General features: G+C 32.8%; 2 protein-coding genes across 5 annotated transcripts in view; one reads left to right on the top strand and one right to left on the bottom strand.

The window, feature by feature from the left end:
- Nucleotides 1–43: 43 nt before the first annotated feature.
- Nucleotides 44–9,935, top strand: LOC138323198 (cyclin-dependent kinase 1-like). Of its 2 annotated transcripts, none has more exons than XM_069267613.1 (8): nt 44–94; nt 611–708; nt 4,096–4,252; nt 4,626–4,749; nt 5,164–5,334; nt 5,915–6,078; nt 6,856–6,997; nt 7,498–9,935. In XM_069267613.1, exons 2-8 carry the CDS (start codon nt 672–674, stop codon nt 7,618–7,620), a joined length of 918 nt encoding a protein of 305 aa, XP_069123714.1. In that variant the 5' UTR covers nt 44–94; nt 611–671; the 3' UTR covers nt 7,621–9,935. The 2 variants fall into 2 exon arrangements, with proteins under 2 accessions (XP_069123714.1, XP_069123713.1); XM_069267612.1 differs by having other exon boundaries at nt 49–152.
- A 772-nt stretch (nt 9,936–10,707) lies between these two features.
- Nucleotides 10,708–16,084, bottom strand: part of LOC138323196 (regulatory-associated protein of mTOR-like) — a 28,970-nt gene continuing 23,593 nt past the window's right edge. For all 3 annotated transcript variants that reach the window (XM_069267608.1, XM_069267609.1, XM_069267610.1), the window contains one exon: nt 10,708–15,953. In XM_069267608.1, coding sequence (XP_069123709.1) covers nt 15,885–15,953 — 69 coding nt within the window. In that variant the 3' untranslated portion in view covers nt 10,708–15,884. The remainder of the gene's footprint in view (nt 15,954–16,084) is intronic.

Here is a 16,084-nt window from a genome sequence, read left to right as displayed (position 1 = left end):
AGGTCAGAGGCTTCCCGGGAACTTTCTATTTACATTTTGAAAGCTCGGCTTTGATTGGTTGATTCGAAACAGCGGCATTTGCGAAGGGGAAAAGGTTTGTAAAATTTCACATGTGGAATGAGTTTCGGTTATTATATCAATTAATGAATTAGGTAAGCACTGTTCTCACTTTAAATCTTTTGACAATAATAAAGCTTACAATTGTAAGCATTCGAGTATTTATACAGTTATGTGAAACTAATGAATGAAAAGATTTTCAATGTTCGGCCTATACAGTAAATGGCCTGATTGGGATTGGTGAATGTTGGTGAACCAAAAACAAAATTTAGTCATTGGCTTGATTGTAATTAATTCGCTCGAATAGACACTTATGTATTTAAATGCATTTCCCCAACACGTAAGATGTTTGTTGTAGTCACTGAATCTTCATTAGATGAACACTAATCATTGTTCGTTATTTCGACGTGTTCAAACTTGAGCGGGGTTTACAAAATCACAAACTTCACTTCCGCTCTGACATAAACAACATGAACACGAAATGGTTTACTAACTTACTTTTCATAATTTGTGGAATGATCAGTTATGTATTCAATTAAATTTTTGTTTTCAGAAACGGCCATTGTACTGAACAGGAAAATCAAGAATTAAGTTATTTCACACCCGTGAGAACAATGGAAGATTACATCAAAATTGAGAAAATTGGTGAAGGTGCGGTAGTAAGATTTTACAAATTAGTCATTGGAATACTTTTTCAATGTAATCTAATTTAGATAGAATACTTATGAATTCTTTGAAAGATATTTTCAACAATAAATATACTTTTTTTCAAATTTAAAGACAAAATATATGTTAAAAAATAATTATTATTAGCCTTCAAAGTTGTATTGTTTAGCTAATGACTTGCTGTGTTTTTCTCATAGAAAAAGTATTTAGTGTTCAACATATTTTTCTCTGCTTCTCAAAGTTTTAAACTTTCCATATTTACAGACTTTTGTAAAGTTTGTATTAGCAAATTTATTGAATAATTAGATTCAAATATTGATTTTCCATGTATACTCGTTAAAAATAGTGCTGGAATGGTTAGTTAAAATGTTAACAGGACCGGATAACCGTACAATTTTGTAATTGTTTAAGTAACATTACAATCGTACATTGATGCCATGAATTTGTCATACTTCGTCTGGATTCCATAACAATTGTTCATATCTTTCAGGAAACACTCATTTGACACAAAGAATTATTACTTTAAATTTGATTTGTTTTATTTGTTTTTAATAAAACCATGATAGTGAATGGAAATCTGTGTAAACACTTACAATGTCAAAGAAGGTCACTGGAACGTTTGCATAGAAGTCAAGTGAAACCTAGAAGCATTTTAGTGACCACCTAGTTTACGTTTACGATAACATCACTGTTGTCATAACACTTTTCATTTCATTACAAAATTGCGCTTCTGAAAGCATAGATACTTTTTACTTTAGGTGAAGACAATCATTAGTACAGTGTTACTTCCAGAAACTGAACCTCCTCAAAACCGGATCACCTCTAGAAACCGAACATGGATGTCATGTATGGAATGAAATCCTCTTTATTGATAGTAAACAAAACTTCCCAAAACCGATCCGCCCCAATACCAAATACCGGACTGATTTTGAGATCGGAATAGTCAAATGTAACTAAAATACACTTCTGAAAACCGGTCTTACCTGCGCGACACCAATAGTTTGCATTGAGGTCTGATCAAGCGACTTTGAAATACACACGTACCGGTATCCATAGTTGTTGCATGCCTTGTCCTGGGGCATGTATTTAAGCATTGATATCACTATCCACTACGCGGATTCACACAGTTTGCAAACAATTTTTTTTTCATACCCCGATAAAATTAGAAAATAGTGACATCAATACTTATGAAATTAATTTTATACTCTATTTGATTAAATGAAGTATGTTTAAATGTAACATTATATTGGTTTCTCAAGGGATTCTTTTTTTCCAATCAATACGCAACGTCAATGTCTTTATTGTAACATCATGATAACGTCAGGGTTTCGCGCCATTCTCAGATTTTTTTTCATAGCGGAAGGGGAAAAAAATATTGGCCAATTAGAAAGCCAAAATTTTTATGAAAACAAAGAAAAATTAATTATACATGTGTCAAGGCTATAGGTATATGTACACAGTAAATATATCAGAGATGGTGGTGTAATTATTCAATCATGTCTATTGTTTTGATATTTAACGAAGGTCTACCATGTGCACTGGCGGTTTGTTCACTGTAGGAAAACAAGCAGAGCTAGTAATAAACAGAAAGTTTTGTATTCAATTTTTAGAGTCTCACACGGGTTATTTATTTACTAATGTAGTTGTTGTATAACGTGAAGAACCTGAAACCATGTACTGTTTTGTCATATAATGCCCGAAATCGACTGGTCATCCTGTAATTAGACCATATTAAATTTGATTCTTGATGTAACCGGAAACGATCTGCCGTATTTAGGTTAGTTCAGACGAGAACATCCCAAAGAACATTCACGCAACTAACTACGTTTATAAGTGGTGACAAAATTAAGATTGTTGTAATCCATTCCTTTCAATCGTATGATTTTCCCTTTTGTGATAACATCATTAACAATTAATATCGGTCGGTTTTAATGAACACTAGACAGTCAGTGTAGTGTAGAAAACAACTTCTGATCAATAAAATCTTGATCATAATGATCAACATTCGGTTCACTTGTCTTCTCCAAACTGAACCCTCTCTAAACCGGCCAAAATTCTATGCACCAACCATGATCGGTTTAGGGAATTTCCACTGTACAGGTTTTTCATTACTTTGATGAGTATTTTTGCCGTACGAAATGTATATATATGGCGGTTATCAGATAGTTAAAATACTAACTGAATACAAGTTCAAACGGGAACTGTGATCCGGTAATTCGATAATCCGTTCTAGCATTAGTTAAAAATAGCTCTGAATTGTTCGTATCTACTCCGATCTGTACAGTGTTTTTGATGTTGGTCACGTGATATGACCTGGGAAGTTCGGATCTAGTACAGGTATCGCCAATGTCAGTTGTACACATTACACAGCTCGGTTTTCGGATATTATTACCCAAAAATTTTTTAAGCATGATGTTGATCTGTGTCTGCTTTTGAAATGCATGACATTCCTTCCCTCTATCTGAATGTTTTGCCGATGGGACATTTAGTGTCAGTGACCCAATGAATTCAAGGTCAATAGGAAAAAAATAAAAACTACTTCAAAAAATGTTATTAATAGGGTTGGAAACCGGTATTTGATTATACTTATAAAGTAAGTATCATTATTCAAATACTCGTTTTTAAAAAATAGCTTGATACATGTTTTAAAAAATACTGGTATGTATACTCTTATAGGTATTAAAAAAATTAACAAAATAAAACTTCCCAAAACTGATCCCTCCCAATACCAAATACTGGACCGATTTTGAGATTGGAATAGTCATATGTAACTAAAATACACTTATGAAAACTGGCCTTACCTGAGCGACACCGATAGTTTGCATTGAGGTCTGATCAAGTGACTGTGAAATACACACGTACCAGTATCCATAGTTGTCTCATGCCATGTCCTGAGGCATGTATATATACAGGTGTGAAAGCTATAGGTAAATGTACACGGTAATTATACCAGAGATGGTGTTGTAATTATTTAATCATATCTATTGTTTAGATATTTAAAGAAGGTCTACCACGTGCACTCGCGGTTTGTTTACTGTAGGAAAACAAGCAGAGCTAGTGGACACTTTAATGTCAGTGACCAACGAATTCAAAGTCATTAGGAAAAAAATAAAAACTACTTCAAAAAATGTCATTAATATGGTTGGATACTGGTAATATATTTGATTATACTGATAAAGTAAGTATCATTATTCAAATATCTTGATACGTTTTTTAAAAAATACTGGTATGTATACTCTTGTAGGTATTAAAAAAATAATAACATAACATTCTTAAGAAATTAACGTATACAAAGAGATGAAATGCATAGCACGGCAGAAACTCATCTCTAATATTGATAATATAATGAATATGTTCTTTTAATATTTTCAGGAACCTATGGTGTTGTATACAAAGGCAGGCATAAAAAGTCTAATAGAACAGTGGCTTTAAAGAAAATCCGTTTGGAGAGTGAAGAAGAGGGTGTACCTTCCACAGCCATTCGTGAAATATCTCTGCTGAAAGAATTACAACATCCCAATATTGTAGGGTACGCATTTTCTTATAAAATTAATATATAGTATTGCAATATCTAAATTCAATAAGCATACCGGTAAGTACTAAGCAGTTTATAACTTGTGAAACATTACACTTGATAGCTTAGATTGAGAGCTACATGGAGTAAAGATACCTTCACTATGAAATAAATTCATTTCTTTTGGATGATGAATGGGGTTGAAATTAGCTCTGGGAACAGACAGTCACTCGACAGCAATATTAGATTTGGATTTTAATATTAGCTTGAATATAAAATTTGTTTTTAAATAATTAGATTATTAAGGTAGGTCTAAATCAAATTAATGGACGCTTGGTTTCCTATTTGATAACAATCAGCATTATTAGCTAATTACTGACTTTTACAGACTGGAAGATGTCCTCATGCAGGAGAACAAACTGTTCCTGGTGTTTGAGTTTCTGTCCATGGATCTGAAACGATACATGGACTCCATACCATCTGGTCAGTTCATGGATAAAATGCTGGTCAAGGTAAGACATCAACCAACCTGTGTCACCTAATTATTGTAGACAAGAAGGACAATTATATCTTTCTCTCATTTTAGGGTATGATTGACTAGATATCTGCCTGAAGAGCAGTTTTTTGGGGCATTTTTACCTAAAGCTGTGTTGACAGACAAGAATAGTTTCCTCAAGGAAGGATGCATTCTCTAAAATACTGTTGAAGGAAAATTCCTGATTGGTTACACATGTGAATATCAAACTCGAACTGGCTACCTTCTCATGGTTTCATAAAACAACAATTTTACAATAACACATACCATCTTACATAATAATAATATGAGCTGGTCTCCACCAGTTCTATCAGTTTGGAGTTGTGTCAGTTGTACCAAAGGTGTAATTAATATATGCACGACCTGATTATTGTCTGTTGTCTATCCTCAGAGCTACCTGTACCAGATCATGCAGGGCATCCTCTTCTGTCACCAAAGAAGGGTACTACACCGTGATCTCAAACCTCAGAATCTTCTTATTGACAACAAAGGCATTATCAAACTAGCTGACTTTGGCCTGGCGAGAGCATTCGGTATCCCTGTCAGGGTCTACACACATGAGGTATGGCATCACATTGACCCTTAACAATGTTTTTAAACTCCTCAAAAAGAAATCGGGATTGAAGATGGAATGTTTTGACTCTTCAAAATAAGGATATTATTATATTAAGTATATATATATATATATATATATATAGAAGGTTCTTAATGTTAAAATTTAAATATTATGTATACATGTATATTTAACCATGTAATTAACATATCGTTAAAGTGAACAGTCAGGCAAGGATGGCTAAAGTCGGTAAAAATGGTGTGAATGTATCCAGTATAATTTCTTATGATATAGAAAAATAAAATCTCTCGCCAAAATATGTCTGCGTACGAAGAAATTAATTACAATTATAGGAATCCTAAAAAGTCCTCCTGGCTGACTATGTCCGTGGTTACATTTACACGCAGCCTCGCTTTCAATGCTTTTAACTTTCCTTTACTTTAATGGTCAGAACTGGGAAACGTAAGCAGAACATGGCCGTCGTATTAATATGTGAGAACTTTTGGAAGGCCAATGAACGCATTTAGACTGGTTTTCTTTGCCCGACTATTCACTTTAATAATAAGAGTTCTTGAATACCATGGAACAGGTTGTGACGCTGTGGTATCGGTCACCAGAAATTTTATTGGGATGTCAAAGATATTCCACACCTGTGGATATTTGGAGTATTGGATGTATTTTTGCTGAAATGATCACAAAGCGACCGCTCTTTCACGGAGACTCAGAAATTGATCAACTTTTCAGAATATTCAGGTGAGTCAGTCAAATTACTGTTACATTTACAATAAGTGTCGCCTCTCTTAAAGTTATATGTGCCGTAACTGGCCGAAAATTTGGACATGTTATTTTTTCTTCAATTATCTATTTGAAACCATAAGTTTTAATGAATAAAGCTGTGAAAATCATTCAAATGGACAGACAAACATATATAATGCCTTATAAACGTTAGTTGGAACACATAGATTATGCACTGTGAAATTCTCGTTTTTTATGCCTTATACACGTTTAGATGGAAACATACCTTCAGAAATCACTTTACAATTACTAATAATACTGTAAAAATGTGCAATGAAATTGTGCACAACAATATGGATTCATGGTATGACCGTAGATTCTCATTTCACTACACTGAAGATGTTAATATAATGATTTTTGGCAGTACTGCCAAAAATCATTTTCAGCTCTCTTTTGAACTTGTAAAATTAATTGTAAAATTTTTAGGTTAAATACACATGGAATTCCAATTACACTGGAACCTGCATCCATCACAACACAATGCACAAAGATTGAGGAAAATAATTTAATTGTTTCTAGTACTCAACTTTGGTAGATTTTAAGTCTACTTCTTGACACATTCCTACAACTGTCATTACATAAATGGGATCCATGTTATGTAGAAATATTTGTGCTCTTTGTCTTTTGTCAAATGGCCTTTCCCTTTATAATTTAGGGATAGGCGAGGCAAATAATTTAATACATGTAATACTTGTTACAAACACTGATTAAAAGTTGTTTTAACCCTTGAAACAGAACTCTGACTACCCCCACTGAAGAGGATTGGCCCGGGGTGACATCCATGCCTGACTACAAACCAACCTTCCCTAATTGGAGGACAAACCAGCTAGCTTCAGCAGTCAAACAGCTAGACAACACTGGTCTCGATATCTTACAGGTAAATTATATATTATACAGGTAAACAAACAATGCTAATACCTTTTCAGGTAAACAAACAATACTAATACCTTATATAGGTATAATATATTATACAGGTAACCAAACAATGCCAATAACTTATACAGGTATTAAAATTATTAACACTAATATACTTTATACAGGTGAACAAACAAACAATACTGAAAATAAACATAGTATGTTATTTTGTCTTGGACATCTATTAAAATTGTTAAATTAGGCATCAATACAATATGGAAAAAAATCCATCAAGAGATGTATTATCACTATAACCGGAGTAAGGAAACATAGCTCACAGGCACCTGAGAAAGATATGAGCTATCTTTCCCTACTCTGGTAGCTAGCTTTTACTGGAGTAGGAAAAGACAGCTCGCAGGCACCTGAGTAAGATACAAGATCTTTTACCCTACCTGTAGCTAGCTTCTACCGAAGTAGGGATAGATGAGTATTTTCACTCTTCCTTTCCTCTTTTTCTTCCAGCAAATGTTGGTATATGATCCTGCATATAGAATCTCTGCAAAGAAAGCACTCAATCATACATATTTTGCCAACTTGGATAAATCTGGACTTCCCGCCAACATCACAACCCAAACTTTTTCATAGAGACTCTCATCTGGTTCCCTTCATCTCCAACTGAATAGGAATTAGCCTTCCTTCTGCGATAAACAAACTGATTCAGGACATTGCATTTTCTTATTGATGGATTTAATGGAACTGGGTTCCATTTCTTGTGTTCATTAATAGGATAAAATCCTAGTGGAAGGAAATTGATCTGAACATAAAAAAAAAATCTCATTTGTTCAGAAAGGAGATATTCAACTTTTGGATTTCCAATGCCAGTTAATAAATGCTTAAGAAGAGTCAAATATATATATATAGGAAATAGTCTTTTGTTTGATTTGGGTTCAGAGATTGTAAAGAGCTGACCTGAATGACTTTAAGATGTTTCTGCAAAATAGAATGGTTTTTTGCAAGATTGATGCCAAAATAAAACCAGTCATGTATGTATTTACTGTCGACGCAATAATAGTGTGAACGGTTTCGGTTGATCACTACATCAGCCATCTGTCGCTATTGCCTGGCAGGCTGTCGCTACACTCTCGATAACTTGGTCACAGGTGTTGGTCATGTTACCTTGGCGGTGCCGGCAGGTGGCGCTGTTACGTCATACACACGTGTGTAAGTCTACACACTATTATTGCCTCGACAGTAAGTCTATAGCTTTTGCTTCATGAGGCATTCAAGCATTAGTATCGAAATTATGAAGTCCTTTGGTTTTGTGCGACATTGCCTGGCTATAGGGATGATCTAGTTACATACACGTATATCCCAGGACCTCATTAATTATTCCTTTGATCTCTTTATTACTTAGTCTCAGTGAAGTACAAAAAAGGTTGGTGTATGCATTATACATATTTTAGATTCATAAACCCCTATTTTTCTATTTCTTTTTAAATTGAATGTTTTTTGAAAGATTTGTAAGCATCAATTTCATATGCTGTAATAGTAGTAAAAGAACTATTCATTTTGTCATTGTAAAGGTTATAAAAGCATACTGTGTCTATTGTTTTCTTTTATTTTGATTTAATATATTACATTTTTATGTCTAGCTGTTATTTATAATTAGTATAAATTGAGGTGAAAATATCAATAATCTAAAATCCACCTTAAATGCTTGAACATTTTATCAATTTCAAAATAACTGAAGAGAAAACTTTTTCTGATCAAAAACTGAAATGGTTGTTCCATTCTTAAATTTGTGTACAGCCTATTATAGAATTGACATCTGGTATTTCAGTACACTACACCGGTATATATACCAGGTAAATGTTATATTACATGTAATTGTGTGTTTGTACATTTACACTAGTGCTCACTATCATATTCACTTCCTTTTCTATCTTCTTCACTTTCCTTTTTCCTCTGTCTATCTGTACACTACTTTTCTCTGTAAAAACCTTTGTTAGTGGCCTTGTACTTTTTGAAGTGTGTAGGTTAATTATGAAGAGTTGAGTGTGAGTATGCATGTTCACAGCAATATTATATTAGTGTACTTGTTTTACCCTACTACCAAATGCTACATATTGATGGTTTTTATGAAACATATGTAAAGGGATTTTCTAAAGCTCTATAGTTTACCTTTTTTAATAGCTGCTAAAATATTTGTTTATTTGAATGACCCTATCATCGCTGAGGATTTTCAGCACAGGGTGAGCGAGGTTTTCAATTCCACCAATGTGTTCATGGCATAGTCATCTCTTTTTTGTTTGAAATGTTGAAGCTATGATGAAAAAGCTTCAAAGTATGCATGATCTGTATGTAAGATTCTTTAAATCATTAATTAGTAATATAAACAGCATTGAAAGCATTTACAGATGTATATATTGAAATACTTACCGGTACCAATTCCATGGGAAATGATTGATGATACTGCTTAAAATTGTACTCAATGAAAACCTAGTTCTTTCCTAAATGATGTTCAAATTCAAATATTTACTTTGACATTCAATAAACAATTACCAATGTACAACTTTAATAGTAAACAGGATTGTTGACGTACCATTTATGAGAAATTTGATTAGTTCTGGTAAATTAAATATTTGTAACCATGAAACTTGGTCTCTGTTATAACCTGGAGTTAAAAAACAACAACAAAAATCAAAAGATGCTTATGCAAGTTGTAGCAAGATTGCAACCCATGAATTGATGATTGGCAAATGCTGGGTTTGAAACTTACTAGAATCAGCATTGTTTTAGTCAAGCGATTTAAATGTTGGTACCCCCAGTAGTATGTGTGTGTTTGTTGTTTGAATGGCACGGTGTGGTTGTGGAAGATATATCATGCAATTTATTTCAATTTGTGATTGAGTGAATTATGTATATTCACATCACTGAGAAAATAAACAATTTTAATTGAATTTGTCTTACTCCTTCTTTTTGTCTCGCTTGGCCCGAAACTGCAAACCTAGTTACACAAACTCGGAATACCTTTTGATTTTAATAATTTTGCTGATCTTGACAAGCTTTTACTCAAGTATACTTAAATTTAAATACTCTTATAATTTAAAGTACATTGGCACTTTATGTAGCTAGTATTTCTGTGGTAAGCACAGGTTTTGACTGTATTTTTAGGCTGATTAACTAGGGTGTCCAAATAACAAGCTTCGATAAAGGACCAACAAGTTTGTTGAAATGAAAGACCCCAATGACCAAATGGAATTTGAGAGACTATAGATTGTATAACCTGTAGGTAGCAAACTTCAATGAAAGACTTTGATATTTGTTCAAATGTTTGACCTTGACCTTCATTCACGGACACAGTAATTCAATAGACTAAAATGTTGAAACAGCTTGTTGACAAACAATTTGCCAAAACTCCAGGATCACCAGGAAAAAAGTTATTTTAAATTTTGACCCCTTAATGGGCGATTTTGAATTACGTACAAAGTCCCTCCAAAACTATGACCATAATATTCAGTCTTCGAAGTCCCCTGGGCCGTTTTTGTATAAACGATCGGCTTCATGGGCAGTATGTAAAAGTAATTATTTCAAGTATAACTAGTGAGGGACCTGCAGATTTTGATACAAGCCTACGAGGGTTGAAATAGTTTTGTGATATTCAGAACTTACTGATAAGCATTTTGTTAAAGGGAAAGCATCCAGAGATTAGCTAACAAAAAACAACACAGATTTGTTTTTTATCTTTTCAATGATACAATTGACATTGGATTTTAATGGACACAATAACATGATACATTTATAGTAAAGGACACATATTGCATACTATCATACTACAATGAAATATGCTGGTTCATAATCCAACAGAATTCTACAAACACAAATCTTAACAAAACCCTGAAACAAACAAAAACATTTTCATAACAGCAAATCACCGTTAAACATAGCACAAATCTCATATATCCACTATCACTTACGCATTTTAGTAATGGATTACCTTAATTTACCTACCAATTAAATTCATCCGGCAATTTAAAGTGGTTTAATTTCAGATTGTGTGCATTTCTTTTCATGACGATTAGACATATTTATAATTCATTATATGGAAGCACTATACTGGTTAACTATTTCTCTGACAAAATATTATTCAATGCCCTATAACTATATCAAAGATCACCAGTCAAAGATCACCAGTATCAATGGGCACCACCATGCATTTTTATCGATCCATGCTATGTATACATTATTAAGGAATTTGCTTTCTAGCTATATAATCGCTGTTGCATTTTAATGTCCATGCCATATCATTGAGAATTTATGATTAATTGCTGATAAAAAAAGAAAAGTTAAAGGCCCACTATCTTTCCGAAACGGCTTTTAATTTTTTAAATGGGAATGTAAAACAAGATCGATAATTTTGTAGAGTCTTAAAAATTATTAACTTACCGTTAATAATACATTTATCATCACCTTCTGAACGATTTGATTAAAATAAATAAAATGTTTATCTTCATAACGCAGGTCGTATTATGTTTCCCGCCATCGTCCTAAATACAGCGCGGTAGTTGACTATCACTGCAACAGACAGCAAAACAGTGAATTGACTCTCCACTGTTTTCATATATTACGCAGGAAATCTTGCATATGCTTGGTGTCGTAACCTTATTTTAGGTCATCGGTATGCATTTTCTGACGTTATTAATGTTTTTTAAGAAACCTTTATATTTTGCTCCGGAAAGGTAATGGGCCTTTAATTATTATTACAAGGTCAGTTTATCAGTAAGCTCCCTAGATTAAACTTACACAAAGAAGTTAATACACAATTAGTCACATACACATGTTCATAAATAATGCTTATCATGCCTTAAGTTAAAGATGCTCCACCGCCGACAAAGCATAAATGATATTCATTAGTTGAACAATAATTGGTGTTTGATCATGTATATATATGTCTAATTAACACGAAAAATAATATAAAATAATTTATTTCGCATTTGGTGCATGCGCAATCAGTACTTCCTTCCATAAAGGATATAGTGACACAGATTTTTTTCGGGATGCAATTAATTATTTTTAAACTTGAGGTAAAATTAGAAGCTCAAACTTTTCAGGGGTGGTAACGGTGTAAAGTAAGTAACTTTTGTAACTGAAGAAAAATACTAAATCGCCTGTTCCTGTTTTTAATAGTGAAAAAAATACCATTTGTCAGCGGTGGAGCATCTTTAAATATTAAAGTTAAGAAGGAAATTTGATATTGCATGTATGTACATTATACATCAAATCCGAATCACAATAACTCACTTAGGGTACATTTGAATTGAACAAAGTATTGATTTCAGGTCTGAAATCTCAGAAACAAATTAACCACTTTGGTGCATGTTTTATTTAATACTGGGTCAATATCTCCCTTTTAAAACATTTCTTTACCATAATAAGAAATACTTATGTATGTAGTGAGGACTTTTGTCATTCAAATCAACCCATACAGCTGCTTTCAAATCAGGTAAGTAAGAGTATTACACAACCTATATTTTTTATTGAAACATAAATGCAGTAAAGGTGCTCTTCTAGTAGGACAGCAAATTAATCAAGCATAATGACATAAGTTAATTCATTCACCCCTGAAATTTCATAATGGATCGATCTTTAGAAGAGTCTAAATGCCATCAGGAAATGGATGAGTGAAAGTAATAATTTTGAATGGAGATATTTCAGTTATATAAAGTAATACTATATGTGTTCCTGGTTTATTTTTCTTCACAGAAAAAAAGACATTTATTCCGACCAAAACATCACACACAAAGATAGACCATAAATCAATCTACTCATTGAACATTTCTCCTACAAATACTGTATAGTTGCTTTAATATATTCATGGGAGTTTTAATTTTGCTAAATTTTTGCAATTTTTTTCAAAAATCGTGGTTTTACATGTCACAACATGGCCCAGTTTCACATTCTTAAGATAAACAAATTTGCTAACTTAAAATTCCTCATAGGAAATGGGAAAATTTATGGGAAAAATCTTAAAGTTAAAGAGCCTTCTGTGGAGAATTTTAATTCAAGGAATTCCTTAAATTTCAAGAATGTTCATGAAACTAGACCCTTCTCACATGAGTCACACAATGAAGTGTCAAAGGCAATGGGTGATTTGTGAAAATAACCCCTGCAAACGTCAGTTGTAAACAGTAAATTATGAAATTTTACATCCGCAAAGTTAACAACCGTACAGTAAATCCTTGATAGGAACTTGGCACAGTAGTTGTACAATTTATTTATTGTGTACTTATCATAATCATACAATTATGCACCATCAATTTTATTTCCCATTGTGTACTTCCTCGGTAATATATATGCACATCAAAATTTTATTTCATAAAATATTCTGGAGTTGAAATTGATGAAGAAGTTTGTAGGAAGTTAGAACTATAATCTGTTACCAATGGTCTATTTCACGGTTTCATCTAGTCTTATCATGAACCTATGCCCTTATTAGGTCATATTCTGTATATACATAACACAGTTAACTGCCTGTATGGGTTAGTATTGATTGCGATATCATCTTTTTGAGTCTAACGTAATGCATACACTTCAAAAAAAAAAAAAAAAAAAACCATTAATGTCACCAGAGCCTAACTTGATTTGCCCTCTTCTACTTCTAGAATATAACTTCCAGGTACCTGTCTATGAGGTGAAAAATCTTTTGAGAAAACTTCTCTTCTTAGATGAGCCCAAATTGAGTCGAGCTCAGGTATCCTACCCACATGGGAGGTAACTCAAGATATACAATATATAAAGACGTAATAAAAAGCTGTCGAACTGATACACAACACGGAAGTAATATGACACTCCCGCTTGGAAAATTAAATTCCTATCCAAAGTGAAGAGGCATCATCACAATTAAGTCAGAAAAAAATCCTAAATAAATCTTTTGTCTACAACTAATGCTCTGACTTGTAATGCTCTTTGATAACTACAAAATATAGACTTTACGGTTGCCACTTAACATTCATAGTAGAGAAACCTGACATTCAATGTTTCACATTTTACAGGTGATACAATAATCCGTTGAGAACTGTTAACCTTGAAAGCATGACCTTGAGGGGAAATTCAAGATTCAGGATATCAATTAAAACAGTGTTTTCTTTTCACAAATAATCTAACACATGTATACAGTACACTTCACTCAAGAATGTAGTCTTGTTATGAATCAAACTTAGTTAGACTTTTTTTGTGTAACAGAAAGTAATTGCATATTAAAAGGTTGACTTAGATAACACTTCAGTATACAAGGTACAGAAATTACATTCTAATACAGCAAATAGTGCTCCTAAATTACATGTATATATTGATGTTGCAACAAAGACATTATTTTGAAAAGGATTTGTTTCCAGAACAAATTAAGACATTTTTATTAGAAGTGAACAAATTATAAACATCACTGCATGACTTTGGGACTAGCAATAAAACTTCACATTTCATGCCTAACAATTTTTACTTTTCTAAGCATTTACTAAAAAGTAATATTGCAATTTAGAATGATATGGTCCTACTTCAAACTATCAGCTCTCCCATATCCTTTAAAATATATACATGTATCTATAAGAAGAAAGGCATTCATGATTTGCATAAATACAGTTATAAGTGACACTTAAAATCATGCACTAAAAGCTACCATGCAAAAGAAACTATTCATCAAAGAAAGATTCATATGGTTTTTCGGCTTTTGTAGCTTTTGCATAATACAGCAAGTTTCTAGCATTTCTTTGGTTTGAAATAATACAAAGTGAGAATTAAAAGTAGCATAATTACGAACAAAACTGACCTAATTCTATGAAAGACCAGCAAATTGTCTATGAAACAAATCAAACAATATAAGGACTCCAAAAGGACTAAATCCTGCAATCCTGGGTATCATTCCCTGTAGTCAAAGAAATGATTTCTGAACCATCCTTGAATTTGGCCCCACATGTTCACACTTCTTATTGAATTATTGTCTCACAAAATCAACATTTTCTTCCAACTAAGGTCACTGTTGTATTGTAAAAACCAATATTTTCTTCATTTCACCACATTTTCCTCACATGCGGGAAACATCATTTCACATTTTCCAACTTTCTAATCATAGTTCCAAGTTATGCACAACCATTAACAATTGTGAAAACTCTACGAGCTACAGGGCCATAGCTCTGCTGTATTTAGTCAAAGTTGGATGAAAATATTCCATGGATACCCATTTGTTCAATATATTTTTGTGGTTCCAAATATAGTCAGTCTAGCCAATTACTGCTTGTTTATTTTATTAGATATAGCCAATTTCAAATGTGTCCTTTTATTACAGGTTCAAGTACCTAATATTAAATTTATTACCTTGTATAATATTTATCAATGGAAAATACCTTGTAAAACACCCCAATAAATGTTAATGCATTTCTTAGCATTCACAATCATCTTTTAGCTATTGAAAATCCCTATTAAAATAAACTAAAACAAACTGAAAACTTTGTCTAGTACATGTAATTGCAAGCTAATATTTAAGTTTTATTATAACTTAAAATATTGTGCAAAATTTTCAAAAAAAAAAAAAAAAAAAAAAAATCCCACAGAATAGCCTAAAAATAATCTCTTTTTTCTTAATATATTACACTCAGCTAAAATCACAGGAAGGGTTTTCTTAGTTGAGTAAGGACACAAATATGATGATTGTTGGCTAAAAATAGAAAGCATCAGTTGGCTAAACACAGGACACACAACACTTCCATAGGTTTACAAAGTATAAAATCATGTCCGAGAATAATGCACCGAGTCGTAGTTAGCACAAGACTCCAACACATCCGTAGGCTTATACCGTATAAAATTCTGTCCTGATTTACACACAGAGTCACAGCCGTACCTAAGGACAGCCACTATCAGCTACGCTTCATTGAAGTGGAATACACAGAAATAAACGAGTCAGAACCTCCAGCAGCCAGCTTCACCTGGAAATGGAAATCAAGAAAAAATATTTCATGATTAATACCTCCTTTAAAATATATTAAGTATAATTTAACCTTTTTAAAACTGTAAGTTTTGTGCACACATTCAGACTTTAGGATCTAAAAAGTTCTAG

The sequence above is a fragment of the Argopecten irradians genome, chromosome 5 (assembly GCF_041381155.1).
Source record: "Argopecten irradians isolate NY chromosome 5, Ai_NY, whole genome shotgun sequence".
Classification (NCBI taxonomy): domain Eukaryota; kingdom Metazoa; phylum Mollusca; class Bivalvia; order Pectinida; family Pectinidae; genus Argopecten; species Argopecten irradians.
This window is presented reverse-complemented; position numbering and strand designations above follow the sequence as displayed.

What these genes read in the sequence shown, in the direction of transcription:
- LOC138323198 (XM_069267613.1), top strand. Translation starts at nt 672, where the DNA reads ATGGAAGATTACATCAAAATTGAGAAAATTGGTGAAG. An exon ending in TCAGGGTCTACACACATGAG is followed by an intron (nt 5,335 to 5,914) that starts GTATGGCATCAC and finishes ACCATGGAACAG; the next exon opens with GTTGTGACGCTGTGGTATCG. An exon ending in CTGGTCTCGATATCTTACAG is followed by an intron (nt 6,998 to 7,497) that starts GTAAATTATATA and finishes TTTTTCTTCCAG; the next exon opens with CAAATGTTGGTATATGATCC.